General features: G+C 47.0%; 1 protein-coding gene across 1 annotated transcript in view; it reads right to left on the bottom strand.

Annotated features, from left to right (window-relative positions):
- Window positions 1–17,697, bottom strand: part of NECTIN3 (nectin cell adhesion molecule 3) — a gene marked incomplete at its 5' end in the record, with an annotated part of 62,108 nt that overhangs the window by 28,658 nt on the left and 15,753 nt on the right. Inside the window, one exon of the mRNA XM_029081834.1 lies at window positions 5,774–6,115. Coding sequence (XP_028937667.1) covers window positions 5,774–6,115 — 342 coding nt within the window. The remainder of the gene's footprint in view (window positions 1–5,773; window positions 6,116–17,697) is intronic.

The raw sequence follows: 17,697 nt of genomic DNA, 5'->3' as shown, positions 1-17,697 counted from the left end.
CTACCAACTCCGTTGTATGGTACTTTCCCATGCTCTTAGTACAGAGCTCTACACTCGGTAAGAGCTCATTAAATACTACTAATTGACTGACAGGGGTTGTGTCCAACTAAATTATCTCGTATCTACTCCCAGCGCTTACAGTGCCTGACACAGAGTGCTTAAAAAATACCATTAAAAATACTACTGATGATGATAATAGTAATAATATTGTTCTCTCATCCTCCTGCTGGGATCTGATCCCATGGCTCCCTATTTTCTCGCAAGGCGATTGGGGAGTAGAAGAGGGAGTGAACTGGAGTCAGTAGAATGCAATGAGGAACTTTCCAGACTTCAGAACTGGAAGCCTGTTGGGAGAAAATTGCCCTCAATAATCCCTACTGGGCACCTAACAGTGCTTGGCACAAAGTAAACAATACCATACTTGGGGAAGGAGAGTAATATCCTAGTGGAAAAAGCATGTATTTGGGAGTCAGGTGTCCCAGTTCTAGGCTCAGCTCCACTGCTGGCCTGCCGTGTGACTTTGGGGGAGATGACTTGCCCTCTCTGGGCCTGTCTCTTCACCTGTAAATTGGGGATATGAACCCAGCTCTCCTCACTTCTTAGATTTTAGGCTCCAAGAACAGCAGAGACTTGGTCTGATCTTGTATTTACCCGAGGGCTTGGAAGAAGGAGTGCTGGCCCTTAATAAGGGCTGAATAAATAGGACAATAAAAAGGAAGCAAGTTGATAAGAAGCTGAAGCTCCCAGGAGTCTGGATACTCTTGATCCTATGTTGAAGTTTCTGAGCCAAATCAGACTGGGTAACTAACCCAAGCAAGACCCGTCGTTCACAAATGATTCGTTTGCTGGACCTTAATGCTCCTAGACCCGCTCTCTGCTCTTTTCCTCCCACTATCCTGACAGGAAGAGACACCTCTTCTCCCCTCTTCCTTTATCCACCTAGACTAGTGTGTTTCTGGGCAAATTGGGGCTAGTTGGATGCTGTTAAAATATCCCGAAAAGTAGCGTGGCCTAATGGAAAGAGCATGGGCCAGGGAGTCAGAAGACCTGGGTTCTAATCCCAGCTCTGCCAAATGCTTTCTGTGTGACCTTGGGCAAGTCACTTAACTTCTCTGGGCCTCAGTTCCCTCATCTGTAAAAAGGGAATTAACTCCTACTCAGAATGTGAGCTACAGGTGGGACAGGAACTGTGTCCAACCTGATTATTTTGTATTCATCCCAGTACTGAGAATAGTGCTTAACAAGTACCACAATTATTATTTGCTTACTACCTATTAGTTAGAACAGGCTACCTCCCTCTGTCAAGCCTTCGGTCTACCATCAATGAATCCCCTTATAAAGAGAGATTACTCAGATTCCACTCCACAGTCACAATTGGGACAATTTTTCCACAAACATCATACATGCTAGAATCCAGAACTTACATCAAGTATAAGACAAGCCCAATTGAGAGCCCCAAACTCTAAATTTGCCATATTCAGTGAATTGGCCAATCAAACGCATGTTTGCAAGTCAAATTTTCCACAGCGGTTACTCAGGGCTAAAAAGGCACGGTTTGAAAACTACACAGGTACGCTTAAACAACTTACAGAGCACCTGTCTTGTTTCTAGACATCGACCTTGGCAGGGACAGAGATATCACTGAAACACTGCCAATCGTTTCATCTGATAAATGCCTCAGTTAGTGAATAAGCGGTCCGTGTCATTCCTTAATCAGCCGTTGAACTTCATTTTTACTGAAAAGCATAGCGATTCATTAACTCCCAAGAGAGCAGTGCTCCAAATTGACTTCTTAGCTAATCTGATCGATACAACTGTGACATTCTAGCAGCGCTTCTCAGGGGAATATTCTGGATTTTATGGTATTTATGGAACTTGTTAGGCGCTTAGTATGTGTCAAGCATTGTTCTAAATGTTGGACTAGATACAAGATAATCAGGTTGGAGACAGTCCCTTTCTCATAGAGGGATCACAGTCTAAGTAAGAGGAAGTAGTATTTAATCCCCATTTTACAGTTTTACAGCAGATCAGATAGAGGAAGAATAGGAAGTTAATCCCTAATTTATAAATGAGGAAACTGAGGCACAGAGAAGTAAACTGACTTGCCCAAGGTCACAAAACAAGCATCTAAGAGAATCAGGATTAGAACCCAGGTCCTCTGACTCCCAGGCCCACACTCTTTCCACTAGACCACACTGTGTCCCTGTACGGATTTGACAGACAGAGGTCTAGACCTTTCAAAATCCACTGGTCCAGAATGAGGATGCATAAACTTTGTGCCGGAGTGGAGTCTGGCGAGGGGGTAGGAGGGGCGGGGGTCCATGAAGGGGTCCGGGCAGCCGCCTGCAGCAGGTTCTACTGCCACCAGCTAAGTAAGAGACAGCCTGTGGCTCGATCGGCAGCCAAAAAGGGTCTGAAACGTCAGTTCTGGGATGGAAATGATTTTGCAGCAGTTATGTCGCTGGGGGGAGAAGATTGGAGAGTGTCACGGCCCGAGACTCCTCCACGACACCAATACTTTTGCCTTTTTGAGCATGGGGCCTACACCCCATATCCCTCCAGGCTCGGCCACGATGCCTGGCCTCTGCAGCCACTCGGCATCATCCGCCGCCTCCCCCATCCGTGCTCCGCCTGGGGAATGACTCTGTGGGCTCCTTCGGTCTCTCTGCTCCCGCTCTTTCCTTTCATCCTGGGGGGAGGGGGTCGTGGGGCATGGAGGGGATGGGACGGGAAAGGTCTTTGAGAGGTGGGATGAGGTGGAATGAAGAGCCCCTCTCCCCTTGCAGTCCTGGCAGCCCTCTAAGGCCTGGCATACTGTCTGACCACCCGTGGAGCACCCAAATCTGGAGTTGGCGGCTCCAGACGGCTACTGGTCATTCTGCTCCTCTAGCCACAGTCAATGCCTTACTGATCTTTGTGGCTTTTGTAAAAAAAATTACCTTTGACTTCTGTTGGTTGTGTGTTCTTATTTCTTCCGCCGCAACTCATGTGTCCGTCACCCGGTCCCTTCTCGTGCCTGCTTGACCCGACTCGCCCGGAGGCTGCGGGAGACCCCTTCTAAAGTGGCTGCCGATTCACCTGTGGCTTGCTCTTTGGGTCTGGGGCCTCAGACGGCCAGTCGGCGAATCGCCCGGGTGCTCTCAGAGCCGTGTCTCTCCCCTCCGGCTGCGGGGCTCCCGGGTTCCACTGCCACTGATAGAGCCTGCCCGGCGGATCCGTGTGATGAAGAGGAGGGGGAGGATGCTTGGGAAGCACCTCCAGGATGGCACTGAAGGCATCCCGGGCTAATACCTGGGAATCCGGACTCCAGGGGCACGCCCTTGGCACCTTCCGGAGCCCGTGTGTGCCAAAATGGAGCTCTGCCCACTGGCCGGGAGGAAACGAGAGACTGCCAGCTGCTCTAATTACAGGGCCTGTCTATTCCTTTCAAGCTCCGAGCTCCTTAAGGCCAGAGACCATGACTTACATGTGTTTTAACACCCCTACCGCCATGAATGCAGAGGACACTTAAGACCGCTGCTGCTGAGCGATTAAACCGTACCTAAGCATTTTAGGGAAATTCACATCTCTCTGCTCTTATCCACTCAGTGGACAATTGGTCACTTTCCCTTTTGTAAAAGTCAGTTCTTTTTATTCACACACCTTTTTTTTTCCTTTAATATCTTGCCTTTTGTGAGGGGTATTTTCCCTGGCTTCATCCCAACTATAAAAATGTGAATAACTAGAATGTATTTACACTCTGCACACATACATACGTGCAAGTGTAAATATCAAATGTATTTTTCAAGTGCTTTCTGTGTGCAGAGCACTCTACTAAGTGCTTGGGAGAGTACAATACAATGGAGCTGGTAGACACGTTCCCTGCCACAACACCTTTACAGTCTAGAAAGTATATAATTTATGTAAGCATATACACAAAGTGCATACTTACAAATGAACATACGCAGGGGCAAGCTGTCAGCCCACACGACACCCTGCAAACTACAGACTGTCCCCTATTGTGTGGCCAGCTTGCTGCTTGTGGCACACAACACCCAGAGGTAAACACCTAGGGGAGTAGGGTCCCGTGGCCTCTAGGGGCCAGGATCTGAGTGGGATGCTCGCTTCAGCACCCTGCAGCAGCGGACTGGAGGGGAGAAAGTTCCTGGCCTGGAACAAAAGGCTTTTGGAACCAAAAGGGTGGTTCTTGGCACAGTGTTCCCAGATTGGATGCTACACTATGTAGGCCTCTCCTCCTTGGAACTCTACTCTTTGCTTGCATCACAAATCAGCCAACAAAGTAGTGCTACCCAATGGTTAGAGCGGGGGCCTCAGAGTCAGAAGGACCTGGGATCTAATCCCAGCTCTGTCCTTTTCGTGCTGTGGGACCTTGGGGAAGTCACTTCACTTCTCTGGGCCTCAGTTTTCTCTAACTGTAAAATGGGGACTAAAACTGTGAGCTCCACATGGGACACAGATTGGGTCCAACCTGATTAACTCATATCTATCCCAGAGCTTAATGCAGTCGGTCAATCATATTTATTGATTATAAAGATCCGATATATTGATTATAAAGATTGATTATAAAGATTGATTATAAAGGGCGCCAAGATCCGCCCTTTCCTCTCCACCCAAACGGCTACCTTACTATTACGGGCTCTCGTTATATCCCGGCTAGACTACTGTGTCAGCCTTCTCTCTGACCTCCCTTCCTCCTCTCTCGCCCCGCTCCGGTCTATTCTTCACTCCGCTGCCCGGCTCATCTTCCTGCAGAAACGATCTGGGCATGTCACTCCCCTTCTTAAACAACTCCAGTGGTTGCCTACCGACCTCCACTCCAAACAAAAACTCCTCACTCTAGGCTTCGAGGCTCTCCATCACCTTGCCCCTTCCTACCTCTCCTCCCTTCTCTCTTTCTACCGCCCACCCCGCACGCTCCGCTCCTTTGCCGCCCACCTCCTCGCCGTCCCTCGGTCTCGCCTATCCCGCCGTCGACCCCTGGGTCACGTCCTCCCGCGGTCCTGGAACGCCCTCCCTCCTCACCTCCGCCAAACCGATTCTCTTTCCCTCTTCAAAACCTTACTTAAAAATCACCTCCTCCAAGAGGCGTTCCCAGACTGAGCTCCTCTTCCCCCTCTACTCCCTCTGCCATCCCCCCTTTACCTCTCCGCAGCTAAAGCCTCATTTTCCCCTTTTCCCTCTGCTCCTCCACCTCTCCCTTCCCATCCCCACAGCACTGTACTCGTCCGCTCAACTGTATATATTTTCGTTACCCTATTTATTTTGTTAATGAATTGTACATCGCCTTGATTCTATTTAGTTGCCACTGTTTTTACGAGATGTTCTTCCCCTTGACGCTGTTTAGTGCCATCGTTCTCGTCTGTCCGTCTCCCCCGATTAGACTGTAAGCCCGTCAAACGGCAGGGACTGTCTCTATCTGTTGCCGACTTGTTCATCCCAAGCGCTTAGTACAGTGCTCTGCACATAGTAAGCGCTCAATAAATACTATTGAATGAATATTGAGCACTGCATGCAGAGCCCTTTATTAAGCGCTTGGGAGAGTACAACATAACAGACACATTCCCTGTCCACAGACACACATTAAGTACTTAATAAGTACCATTAAAAAAAAGAGTCAATTAAGGGCCACATGAAAAAGAATAAGTAAAACCCTTCATGGCAGTTAGGACATATTTGAGCAAGATCTTCAACTGAACAACCCTAGAATTCCAGCTCCTGAATATCCTGGGAGCCCTGATGTGAATCTTTCCAAAGACAACAAGAATGCACTTACCCAGCACAGTTATTGTTGTGGATGCTTGGGCATTTCCTAGTGGGAATGTAGCTGCTTTGCATATGTACTCTCCCGCATCGGGGAAGCCTACGTTGTTGAGGACGATGGTTGCATTGTTGAGTGAATAATTTTTAAATAAGACCCTCCCTTGGTATTCTCCTTGGACCGAGAATCCGTACTGAGGGTGATGGACAGCCACGGTCTGGGCACCTTTGCCCCGGATCTTCTCCCAGGAGATCTGGGTGATGGTTTCGTTCACTTCGATGATACACTTCAATGTGACGTTCTTCCCCCACACTGCCATCACGTGTGGGTCCACGAGAATTGGTCCAGCTAAGGCACCTAGAGAGAAAGGGAAAGAGAGAGGGGGAGAGAAAGAAATAGTGCAACAGAGGGAGGGGGGGCAGGCAGGAAGGGGAGAAGACAGGCCCGGGACAGGCGGGAGTGGGTGAGTGTGAGTGCATTGGGAGAGGAAGAGGGGAGAGAGGATGAGAGGGGAGAGCGTGAGAGAGCAGGCAGAGAGTGAGAGAATGAGAGAGAGAGGAAGAGAATACAAGAGACAGTGAGAGAGCAAGAGAGGGAGAGAAAGCCAGAGGAGAGAGTGAAAGTTCCAGAGAAAGTGAGAAAGAGTGAGAAAGAAAGAAAGTGTTAGTCAGGTATTAAGAATCCAAAAAAGCATGTGCTTTACAAATTCCTGGTCATTTTCATTTCAAATATCAGATTTCACACGTTCACTATTTTTAGTAACAGCTAGCATTTTATTCATTTTATATTTAAATCTGGATCAAATGAAGGAGGAAATTGAGAACATATTTTACACAAACCAATTATGCTCCAACTCATCTTCCCACCTAGATTACTCACACTGAGGGCAGGGACCATGTCTAAATAACACTTTGATCTACACAGACCCTAGCACTGTGCCAGAAACCATTTCTGATGAGCATTTTCTTATTAAAATTTTCCATTCTGGCCTAAACCCACACAGGTCACTTCGAAAATTAAGCACAGACCTAATCCTAGCAAGGATTGTGTCAGACAGAGTAACGACGCAGGTCTGTAATGAGGCACTCTAGTGAGTGGCTACAAAGGCAGAATCTAAAGTTCAGGGCAACCCCTGATTGAAGTGCGTGACCTCTGGCTGCTGGGCTAGGTGGGAACCAGGAGGTTAAATCAGGGCCTCATCACTTCAGCTGCAGCAGGACTAGTCTAAAATGAAAGGAGGACGACAACTACCAGGAGTATGACAAGGAGGACAGGGAGGAAGATCAGGAGGAAGAATAGGAGGAGGACAAGGAGGAAATGGACAATGACCATGGGGACAAGGGGAACGAGGATTAGGGAGGACAAGGAAGGAGAAGAGGGGGGTGCGGAGGAAGGGGAGGACGAGGAGGAAGGGGAGGACGAGGAGGAAGGGGAGGACGAGGAGGAAGGGGAGGACGAGGAGGAAGGGGGCGGTGGAGAAGGTGGGGAGGGAAGAAGGGGGGATGAGGAGGAAGGGGGCGGAGGAGAAGGTGGGGAGGGAAGAAGGGGGGATGAGGAGGAAGGGGGCGGAGGAGAAGGTGGGGAGGGAAGAAGGGGGGACAGGGAGAGAGGGGGATGAGGAGAGAGGGGGCGAGGAGAGTGGGGGCGAGGAGAGCGGGGGCGAGGAGAGCGGGGGCGAGGAGAGCGGGGGCGAGAAGAAAGGGGGGATGAAGAGAAGAGGGGGGACAAAGAAGGGAAGGCAGGTGTGGATGGAAATATGATGCCAGGAAAAGGGATCTTTGACCATTTAAATCTAGGGAAGAGTCCAAACAAGGGAAAATTTGGTTTCTAGTTTTTAATATTCTTTTTTTTTTAATCTAGTATAGGAAATGTTTTGTTTCCCAATTCTTAGCTCACCCATTAGTTCTTGTAGGCTGATTCTGGGAGCAAACTTATGTTTGTTTCAAACTTCAGGAAGTTGGGAGAGTAAAGCTTCTAAAATAAACTTCAGCAGTTTGGGGCAGGGGACATACCTATTACACATCTTAAACCACTGAGTAGTGGCAATTCTGAAAATCAGTTATGCTTATTGAGCGCTTACCGTGCGCAGCACTATGTACTAAGTGCTTGGGAGTCTATAACAGATACATTCACTGCCCACAACAAGCTTCCAGTCTACAGGGGGAGATATTCATTAATGCAAATCTAATTAATTAATGCAAATAAATTATGGATATGTAGGCAAGTGCTGTGGGGCTGAGAGAGGGGCTAAAAGGGGGTAAACCTAAATGCAAGGGTGATGCAGAAGGGAGTGGGAGAAGAGGAAATCAGGGCCTAGTCGGGGAAGGGCTCTAATGGAAACTAACGGAAAGGTAGGAAGGAAGGTCCAATGTGGACAACTGCTGAAGTAATAATGACGGTATTTATGAAACTCTTCCTAAATGCCAAGCATTGTGTTAAGCAATGGGGTACGCAGGTATCTTTTTCCCATTTCACAGATGAGGAAGCCGAGGCACAGAGAATTGAAACGACTTGCATGGGGCACGTTGGGTGGGGGGGAAGGGGGGAGTTGGGACTGGAATCTGCATTTCCTGGCTCCCAATTCCAGGGAATGCTGGCTTAAAGGCACCTCTAGCGTCCTCCGTTCCACACTGATGTCTGCTGGGGTGTCAGGCTACTCGTCCACGGCAGACCCACCCCACCTCTCTCTGATCACATGTGGCCATCTCTAGTCCTCTTCCTGCCTGGAGGCAGGGAGCCGGGTCAGGTGATCTCTCCAAACCGTCCCTGATACTCTAGACTGAAAGCTTGTTCTGGGCAGGGAAGGTGGCCGTTTATTGCTGTATTGTACTCTCCCAAGCGCTAAGTACAATGCTCTGCACACAGTAAGTGCTCAGTAAATACGACTGGATGATTGAATGAATGACCCCAAGATCCACAAACTTTATGCCCCCTCTAGCACTTCAATATTTACTTTTAGCCTCCCTTGGAACCCATGCATAATATAGTGCTTGACACTTAGCTTAACATATACCATTATTATTATTATTATTGTTAATTTTATGCATCATCGACCATAAACAGTCAGCTGATTCTTATGACCCCATTTGCCAAAATTTTTGTTCACCCAGCCTCTGGGTGCTTCCCCTGCTCTCACCACTCAGGTGTGAACAGAGTCCAGTCCCAGGGCTCAAGTCCTACCTCTGCTGCCTGAGAATCAGAACCATCGGGATAACAGAGTGCACCTTGGGCACTCAGGAACCATATCCCACTCCCCGGGCCAAAAACTAACACCAAAAAAACCAAGATACTTGTAGAAGTTTTCTTCAGCTCATTTTCTGCCAAAAGGTCAAGGGCAAATGGTAACTAAAAGATGGATTGGTGAAGAAAACAAAACAGAAAAAGGAAAACTCTGAAACTGTTAGAAGATCCTGTGTTAAAACTACCAGACTCAAATGATATTACTTAGGTACTTATAGGCGGAGGCGAAGTTACTAGCTCATATTTTTCAGAACTCAGGTTGGGTCGGTAGGGTTCCTAAATCAATTAATGGAATGTAAGCTCATTATGGGCATGGAACGCTGTATTGTATGTTCCTAAAGGCTTGTACAGATCTCTGCACATAGCACTCGATAAATGCGACTGATCATTGATTGAGCGCTTACTGTATGCAGAGCACTGTACTAAGCACTTGAAACAGTACAATAAAACAGAGCTGGTAAGTGCATTCCCTGAGACGGCAGGGATAGATAATCAATCATATTTACAAAATACTATCTACAGAGTGCAGAGTACTCTGTTGGACACTGGGGTGAGTGTACTATGACCCCTAAACCACATCCTACTTCTGGCCTGGAACCCCCTCCCTCCTCAAATCTGACAACTACTCTCCCAGGCTTCTTCAAAGCCTTACTGAAGGCCCATCTCTTCCAAGAGGCCTTCCCAGATTAAGCCCCACCTTTCCTCATCTCCCACCCTGACTTGCTCCCTTTGTTCTTCCCCCCTCCCAGCCCCACAACACTGAGGTACTTTTATTTATTTGTATTCATATCTGTCCTCCCAACTCTAGCCTGTAAGCTCATTGTGGGAAGGGAATGTGTCTGTTTACTGTCCTACTGTACTCTCCCAAGTGCTTAGTATAGTGCTCTGCACACAGTAAGCGCTCGGTAAATACGCTTGAATGAAAAAGTGCCAGCTGTGAAAGAGTTTACAGGGGGCTAGACAGCCAGACAGGTTGTTTACAGAGTGGGAGCAAAAGGAAAAAACAGAGCTGCAACTAGTAACAAGTTGGAAAAAGGAATAAAAGCGGGTGGTATATCAATCAGCATATGCAAAAGTGTTGAAGAGCCTTCTAAGTGCAATCTTTAAAAAAGGAATGACAGATGATCACAAGAACGATCTGAGGAGCTGCAGGTCAATCTATAGAGGACTAAGAAAACAGAAGGGATTAAAAAAAACAAAACCCCAAAACATACACACACACACACAAACATACAGGCAAACAACTAAAAGAAAGCAGGGTCCTTGAGTGACTGGCTGGTCTTTTTGAAGTGACATCAACGGTAAACAACCCAAACCAAAAGCAGCTTACAGGAATTTCTCTTTGAAATGCAGCAGACACTTGACAGCTCTTATCTGTAACTCCTCTGGGCAGAGAGGCACCACACATCCCATGGAGAAGAGGATGGCTAGGGAGATGGGGAAAGCATTTGGTGTAACAGAGAAAGGGTGGGACCTTGGAAAAGTCAAGGCAATGCAAGAAAAATTAAGACCGAGGATGTTGGAAATACTTCTCCCACATGAAATCCTTTCTCTTCAGAAAGGGGAAACCCTGCTCTCCTTAACACAGCTGTGATATGTGGGCCACCCGTAGACGATGAAAGAAAGCAGGGTATCCAAACAGCTGCTGCAGGGAGAGCTGAGATTAGGGAACCTGAAAGCAAAGGGGCACAGAGGAAACGCTTTAAAGGACGATGTAAAACAATGCTGCATCGCAGCTTCTACAGAAGAGGAAAATTGCCAGGAACACACCGGCATGGGGCTCCTGTCATCAAGCAAGGACCGAGGCCCAGGGAGGAAGAAAGCAAAAAAACCGTGCCAGGCTTTGCAAGCTTCAAACAGGCCAGCACAAAGGAAAGCCTATGGGTGGGTATATGACGTATCCAGGCTCACACGGGCTTTTGCCATCACAAACCCTCATGGGCCAATTTCACTTCAATGTGCTATGTGCCAGGCACTGTGATAAGCGCTAGGCTGGATACAATACACGTGGGGCTCACAATCTCAATCCCCATTTTGCAGATGAGGTAACTGAGGCAGAGAGTAGCAACGTGACTTGCCCGAGGTCACGCAGCAGACAAGCGGCAGAGCTGGGATTTAGAACCCACAACCTTCTGACTCCCAGGCCCGTGTTCTAGCCACTACGCCATGCTACATCTCATAACATCACCCTAAACATCATCACTGTATTTACTGAGCGCTTCTGTGTGCAGAGCACTGTACTAAACGCTCAGGGGGAGTACGATGCAACAGAGTTAGCAGACACCTTCGTTGGCTATTACGAGCTCGTTTGAAGAGAAGGGATTAAAATCCCCAGAGAAGTAGAGGGTGAGGGGGAGGAGGTAATGGCTCACAACAGTACAGACGGTCCCCAAGCAAGTCGAGGAGAGAATGCCCTAATTCCGAACACTTGAACTGTTTAATATCCAGCAGTGGCAACCAAACCGTTGACAGATTATCCCCCTTATCGCCTGTGGGAGAGGTCGTGGCAGGTTACCCCAGCTCTGCCTCAAGTCAGGACAGCGGCACCCCACAAGTAGGGGTGGAAGAAATGCTTTGATCGTCAGTCCCATGGCTGCAATTCTCTAAGCCTCCTCTGTACTCTACCGTAACTTTAATCCTGATGAAAAGGACCCTCTTCTACTCTTCTGGGTCCTTATTTGTGACCCTGAATCTGGAGCAGAGCCCAGGCTGCTGCTGCTCCTGCTGCAAGAAGAGACACAGGGTCACGGGGTGTATTTTAAGTAACGTGTATTTCCTCTCCATTTGAAAAATCGGAACTATTCGTCTCGAGCTATGACAGCATCTTGTGACTTTCGCAGCTAGAAATCAAGTTATATTATTTTAGGCGACTCTTTTCCCTTTCCTCCTCCTCCTCTAATTGCTGGAAGTAATTTATAGCTTGAGATGATGAAGAGATTAAGTTAAACGCCAGTCCCTTTTGGCTGTCTTAGGTTGGGCAGGGATCACTGTACCTCTCTTCCTTTGTGACTTTTCTCTCCTTGGAGACAAAGCACCTCCGATGGTACTTAGGCCACGGGAGACGGGAAAGATGATGGTAAAAGATTTAATGTGGCAGGGCTAAATTCTGTTCTAAATCAGTCACCCGTCAATTCCAAACTATAACTAATTCTGCCAAGCGACTTCCCAAAGCAACATTTTAAGTGATCAATAATACATTTGTCACACATTCCTAGAGATTCCCCCCCTGCTTCTAGCACTCTACTTCCCTTGTTGAATTGAACTGGGAGAGCACTGCAATCCAGGAAAAGATTGAACAGTATAATAATGAATCAATCAATGGTATTTATCGAGCACTTACTGTGTAACCCTAACCCTAATTAGTTTTTTCTACTGACTTGACAGAATATAATAAGACAGACTTAGTAGACACGTTCCCTACCCACAAATTTAGACGATCTAGAGGGGGAGACGTTGGACATATTTCCAAATATCTGGATGAAATCCGTGCTTCAGGATTAAAGAATACAATGGATGATTTTGCACAACTTAACAGGTGATGATTTTAGTGCATCTGGCACAAAGGTTGTTCAATGTAAAATCTCCTCTTCAGCAGTGGAAGCAGCCTTAAGGTGGGGAGTGAGCTCTGCTAGTCTCAGAATCCTTCTCTGCCTTTGATTAGCATGAAGCCGTATCCTGTCTTCAATGATATCGGTATCAATCAATCAATGGTACTGATTTAGCCCTTACTGTGTACAGAGCACTGTACTAAGCACTTGGGAGAGTACAATTTATCACAGTTGGTAGACATGTTCCCTGCCCGCAAGGAGCTACAATCTAGAAGTATCAGTATGCATTAATAATAATAGTAAGTTAAATGCTTACTCTATGCTGAGCACAAGGAAAACCCTAGACTACTTCAGCTGTGGCTACTTTTATCATGCCGTGAAGCTTAATTCTGTACTCCATGTCACTTGCTTTGCTAAGCATTCCTCTTGTCACGGTCATGAGTGCGAACGGTGATGGTGTATCAGTTTTTTAAGAGTATCTATTGATCTTCCCCCTCTAGACTACGTTCTTTGTGGTGAGTGATCTCTTCTACCAACTCTGTTGGGTTGTACGTTGCCAAGCACTTAGTACCGTGCTCTGAACACGGCTCAATCAAAACCTGATGGACTGATTCAAAATCAATCATCAAACCAGTATCTTTTGGCAGTGCTCAAAATCATACTGGATATGCCACATCTCACAGAGGACTCCACTCCCTAACATTACTTGGTGGAGGCAAATGGCCTTTCTTGCTAAGTGGTTTTTTGAAGCTCTTCGAAGGTTTTTTCATTCCCCGGAATTTTGGCATTAAGCTTCCTGCGATCCTTGCGGGCCACTGCGATCCACTGGTTTTTAATCACTAGGATGGATGGAATATATCAAACATCTTTCTGCTCCCCGACTACGATTCTTACTGTCTGGAAACTTTCCATGCCACAGGCCGAGAGGGTCACCATGGGTCCTTTGAGCCTTTATCAGGGCTCCTAGATACTGATGACTGGGTATTCAGGGTTTAAAATCCAGCAAGATTGAGCAGAGGTACAGATGGCTAAGCGCTGCTCCTCAGAAGCAGTGTGGTCTATGGAAATTGCAAGCTCATTGTGGGCGGGGAATGTGGCTGTTTATTTGATATTTTACTCTCTCAAGTGCTTAGTACAATGCTCTGCATACAATAAACGCTCAATACAAATGGATGAATGAATGGAAAGATCCTGGGTCTCGGGGAGTCGATGTAACCACAGTCAGTTTATCAAGCAGTTATTGAGCATTTACTGAGTGCAGAGCACTGCACTAAGTGCTTGGGAAAACAGAGTACAAAAGACCTGGGAGACACATTCCCTGCCCACAGGACACTTACAGTCTAGAGGGGGAAACTCTACAATCTAGCAGCATGTAGCCTATCCAAAAGGCTTCTTTCGGTACCAAAGGTTTGCAGGGGGGAGGGTCATGTACTCAGAGGACAGAAGAAACAGTTGACGTGCTGAAAGCTGTGTACAGCTGAGGGACAACTGCAGCAAACATACCCGCTTGCGGAGGTTTAAGAAGACCACCATACTCAGAGGCTCAAAGAAAAACCGCACCAGATACCAGGGGTGGCAAATGCTATGAAAAGTACGGAAGAATTTTTACATACATACGACGAGGAGGGGATGGTTGTCTGGTTTAACCAGGCACTCTCAAACACACTGATAAGCGCCTATCAGGATCATTACCTCCAGCCTTGGGATAACTATATATATTTCAAATTTGAAATTCTCATTCTTAGTTGGCATCAATAGCCCCGAGGTGTTTCTTGCCTCTGTCACCCAGGCCCCGGGTTATATGTTTACCCCCTTTCAAGGGGACCTCTCAGATAAAAAGACAAGATGAAAATATGTGGAACATCATCAATCTAGTTGAAGGACTGCTCAGTTCTGAAGCAAAGAAAGAAGAACCGGGTGTTGCGGTCGGCTGTCCGAGGTTAGGGTAGTTTTTGGGCTCAGAACAGTGTAGCTTTGCCTCTGTTAATGGTTCGTTCCCTGAAATTTTCCCCCCCACCTCATCTCCCAATCCCATCTGCCTCATCCTGCTTTACTCCCTATATTCATTCCCCCATCCCAGCCCCATAGCACTTACGTACATGTCTGTAATTTATTTATATTAATGGTCGCCTCCCCCTTTGTACTGTAAATTTGTTGTGGGCAGGGAATGTGCCCCTTTATTGTTAAGCCCTCCCAAGTGCTTAGGACAGTGCTCTGCACACAGTAAGCGTTCACGCAGTAATTCATTCATTCATTTAATCACATGTATTGAGCGCTTACTATGTGCAGAGCACTGTCCTAAGCACTTGGGAGAATACGATATAGCAATAGAGACAATTCCTGCCCATAACGAGCTCACAGTCTGGGGGGGGTGGGGTGGCGGGGAGAGACAGACATCAATATAAATACAATTACAGAAATACAAATAAGTGCTGTGGGTTGGGGAGAGCAAAGGGAGCATGTCAGGATGATGCAGAAGAAATGGGAGATAAGAAAAATGGGGCCTCCTCTGGGAAGGCCTCTTGGAGGAGATGTGCCTTGAGTAAAACTTTGAAGTGGGGAGGAGAGTAATTGCCTGGCAGATTTGGGGAAGAAGGGTGTTCAGTCAGAGGTAGGACGTGGGCCAGGGTCAGTCGGTGGCGAGACAGGCGAGATCGAGGCACAGAGAGAAGGTTAGCACCAGAGAAGCAAAATTGAATGCGATTGAACAAATGAATGAATGAATCACCATCCCTCTGGCCTTCTGTTTGCCGCCTACCTGGGATTTTGAGATGGGGGTGATGGAGTTGACTTTGAAAACCCTGGAATCTTCCATCTGGATCCCACACAGCTCGACGAACAAAGGAAGAGGCTGCCTCACCCACCCTTCAACTAAGCAGCTTGGCCTAGGGGAAAGAACACTGGCCTGGGACAACGCCACTTGTCTGTTGGGTGAACTTGGGCAAGTCACTTCACTTCACTTCCCTGGGCTTCAGTTACCTCATCTGTAAAATGGGGATTAAATCCTCCTCCCTCCAATTTAAGACTGTAAACTCTTTGTGGGACAGGGACTGTGTTCAACTTTATTATCTGGTCTCTACCCCAGTGCTAAATTCGGTGCCTGGCACAGAATAAATGCTTAGTAAATCCCAAACAAACAGAAATGAAAGTGGACTCCCAGAATCAACAGAAGCTCTTTGTGGGCATGGAATGTGTCTATTGTTCTATTTTACCATCCTAAGTGGTTAGTACAGTGCTATGCACACAGTGAGCACTCAATAAATATGACTAACTAGTCAAGTTAGGGATCTGTATTTTGTAATCTTAGAGTAGGCTTCATGGGTAGGGGAAACTACTGCACAAAGGTTTAATGGAGAAAATGCAGATATTATTATTATTCCTGTTGTTTTTGGAGAGGAGGTTTGGTGCAGTGGACTGAGAACAGGTCTGAGAGTCGGCAAACCCGGTTTCTAATTCCGCTTTGCTGTTCCCCGCTGTGTGACTTTGGGCAAGTCACGACCTCTTCAGACCTCAATTACCCCATCTGAAAAATGGGGATGATGATAATAATGAAAATAATAATAATTTCCGCTTCCCTAGTTTGACACTCGGAAGGATTAAAAATCAATAACCACCTCGCAAAGCCCAAAGAGAGTCTGTTTAAGGAAGGATGTGATAATAAAGGACAACAAATCAAGCAATCAATCGTTTCTAATTGAGTGCTGTGTGCAGAAACACTCCCTGCCCACAATGAGTTTACAGTATAGACAGGAGACAGACATTATTTTAAATAAATTACAGATGTTTGTAAATGGTGTGGAGCTGAGGGGTGGGGATGAATAAAGGGAGCAATTCAGGTCGACGCAGAAGAGAGTGGGAGAAGAGGAAATGAAGGAGAGGCCTCTTGGAAGGGATGTGCCTTCATTAAGGCTTTGAAGGCGGAGAGAGTCACTGTCTGTCGGATATGAAGAGGGGAGGGCGTTCCAGACCGGAGACGGAACAAGGGGCGAGATGTCGGAGGCGAGGTAGACCAGATGGAGGTAGAGCAAATAGTTTAACATTAGAGAAGTGAAGTGTGCAGGCTGGGCTGTAGTAGAACAGCGAGGTGAGGTAAAGCTGAGTGAGTGTTTTAAAGCCGATGGTGATGAGTTTGTTTGAGGTGGAAGTGGAGGGGCAACCACTGGTAGTTCTTGAAGAGTGGGGAAACATGGACTGAACATTTTTGTAGAAAAATGAGCCGGTCAGCAGAGCGAAGTACGGACTGGAGATGGGAGAGCCAGAAGGCAGGGAGGTCAGCAAGAAGGTTGATACAGTAACCAAGGCGGGAGAGAATAAGTCCTTTGATCAACATGGTAGCAGTTTGGAGGGAAAGAAAAGGTGGATTTTAATGAAGTTGTAAAGGTTGAACCAATAGGAAACTTGAGCTATTAAAGAAAATCCACATTGGCCAGGTGGAAGCAAACATCTAAACTTTCCTCAGAATCTGTTCTTGACCTCCTTCAGAAGTGATATTCTTCTATCTTTGGAAGGTCCGGGGCAGTAAAAAAGCATTCTTTGGGTGAGCAGTAAAAAATTAAGCATTCATAAGCCACTGGAATGCAACAACAGGCTTCAAACACCAACAAAAGTAAGCTGTTCTAGTTGGAAATGATTAAGCCTTCAGCATATATTCACGCATGACACGCAGGCAAGGACATTACCAATTAACCAATAACCACACTCAGTCGACGTTCCTGAAAACACTACCATTAGAAAAATGATCATGTCCTGGGGGTCCACACGACCCATGGAAAGAGCCTGAGTCTGGGAGTCAGGAGGGCCTGGGTTCTAATGCTGACTTCGCCACTTGCTTGCTGGGTGACCAAGGGCGGGTCACCTAAATGATCTATGCCTCAGTTTCCTCACTGGGAGCCCCATCTGGGACCGGGACTGTGTCTGACCTGATTATCTCGTATCTACCCTGGAGCCTGGCCCTTAGGTAAGCGCTTATCAGATACCACAATTATTATCAGTATGCAAAAGCGTACTTTTCCAAGAAAACATGCCCCATAGTCCATTACAAAAACTAAGAAAAATAAGCAGTGAAGAGGATTTGACCCTGCGCTTAGCTGTTATATTAGCCTTCCCAGCGGGGACCTCGAAGGACATAGGTAGTCTTCACCTTACGTTTTG

This window comes from Ornithorhynchus anatinus, chromosome 17, assembly GCF_004115215.2.
Source record: "Ornithorhynchus anatinus isolate Pmale09 chromosome 17, mOrnAna1.pri.v4, whole genome shotgun sequence".
Taxonomy (NCBI): Eukaryota; Metazoa; Chordata; class Mammalia; order Monotremata; family Ornithorhynchidae; genus Ornithorhynchus; species Ornithorhynchus anatinus.
This window is presented reverse-complemented; position numbering and strand designations above follow the sequence as displayed.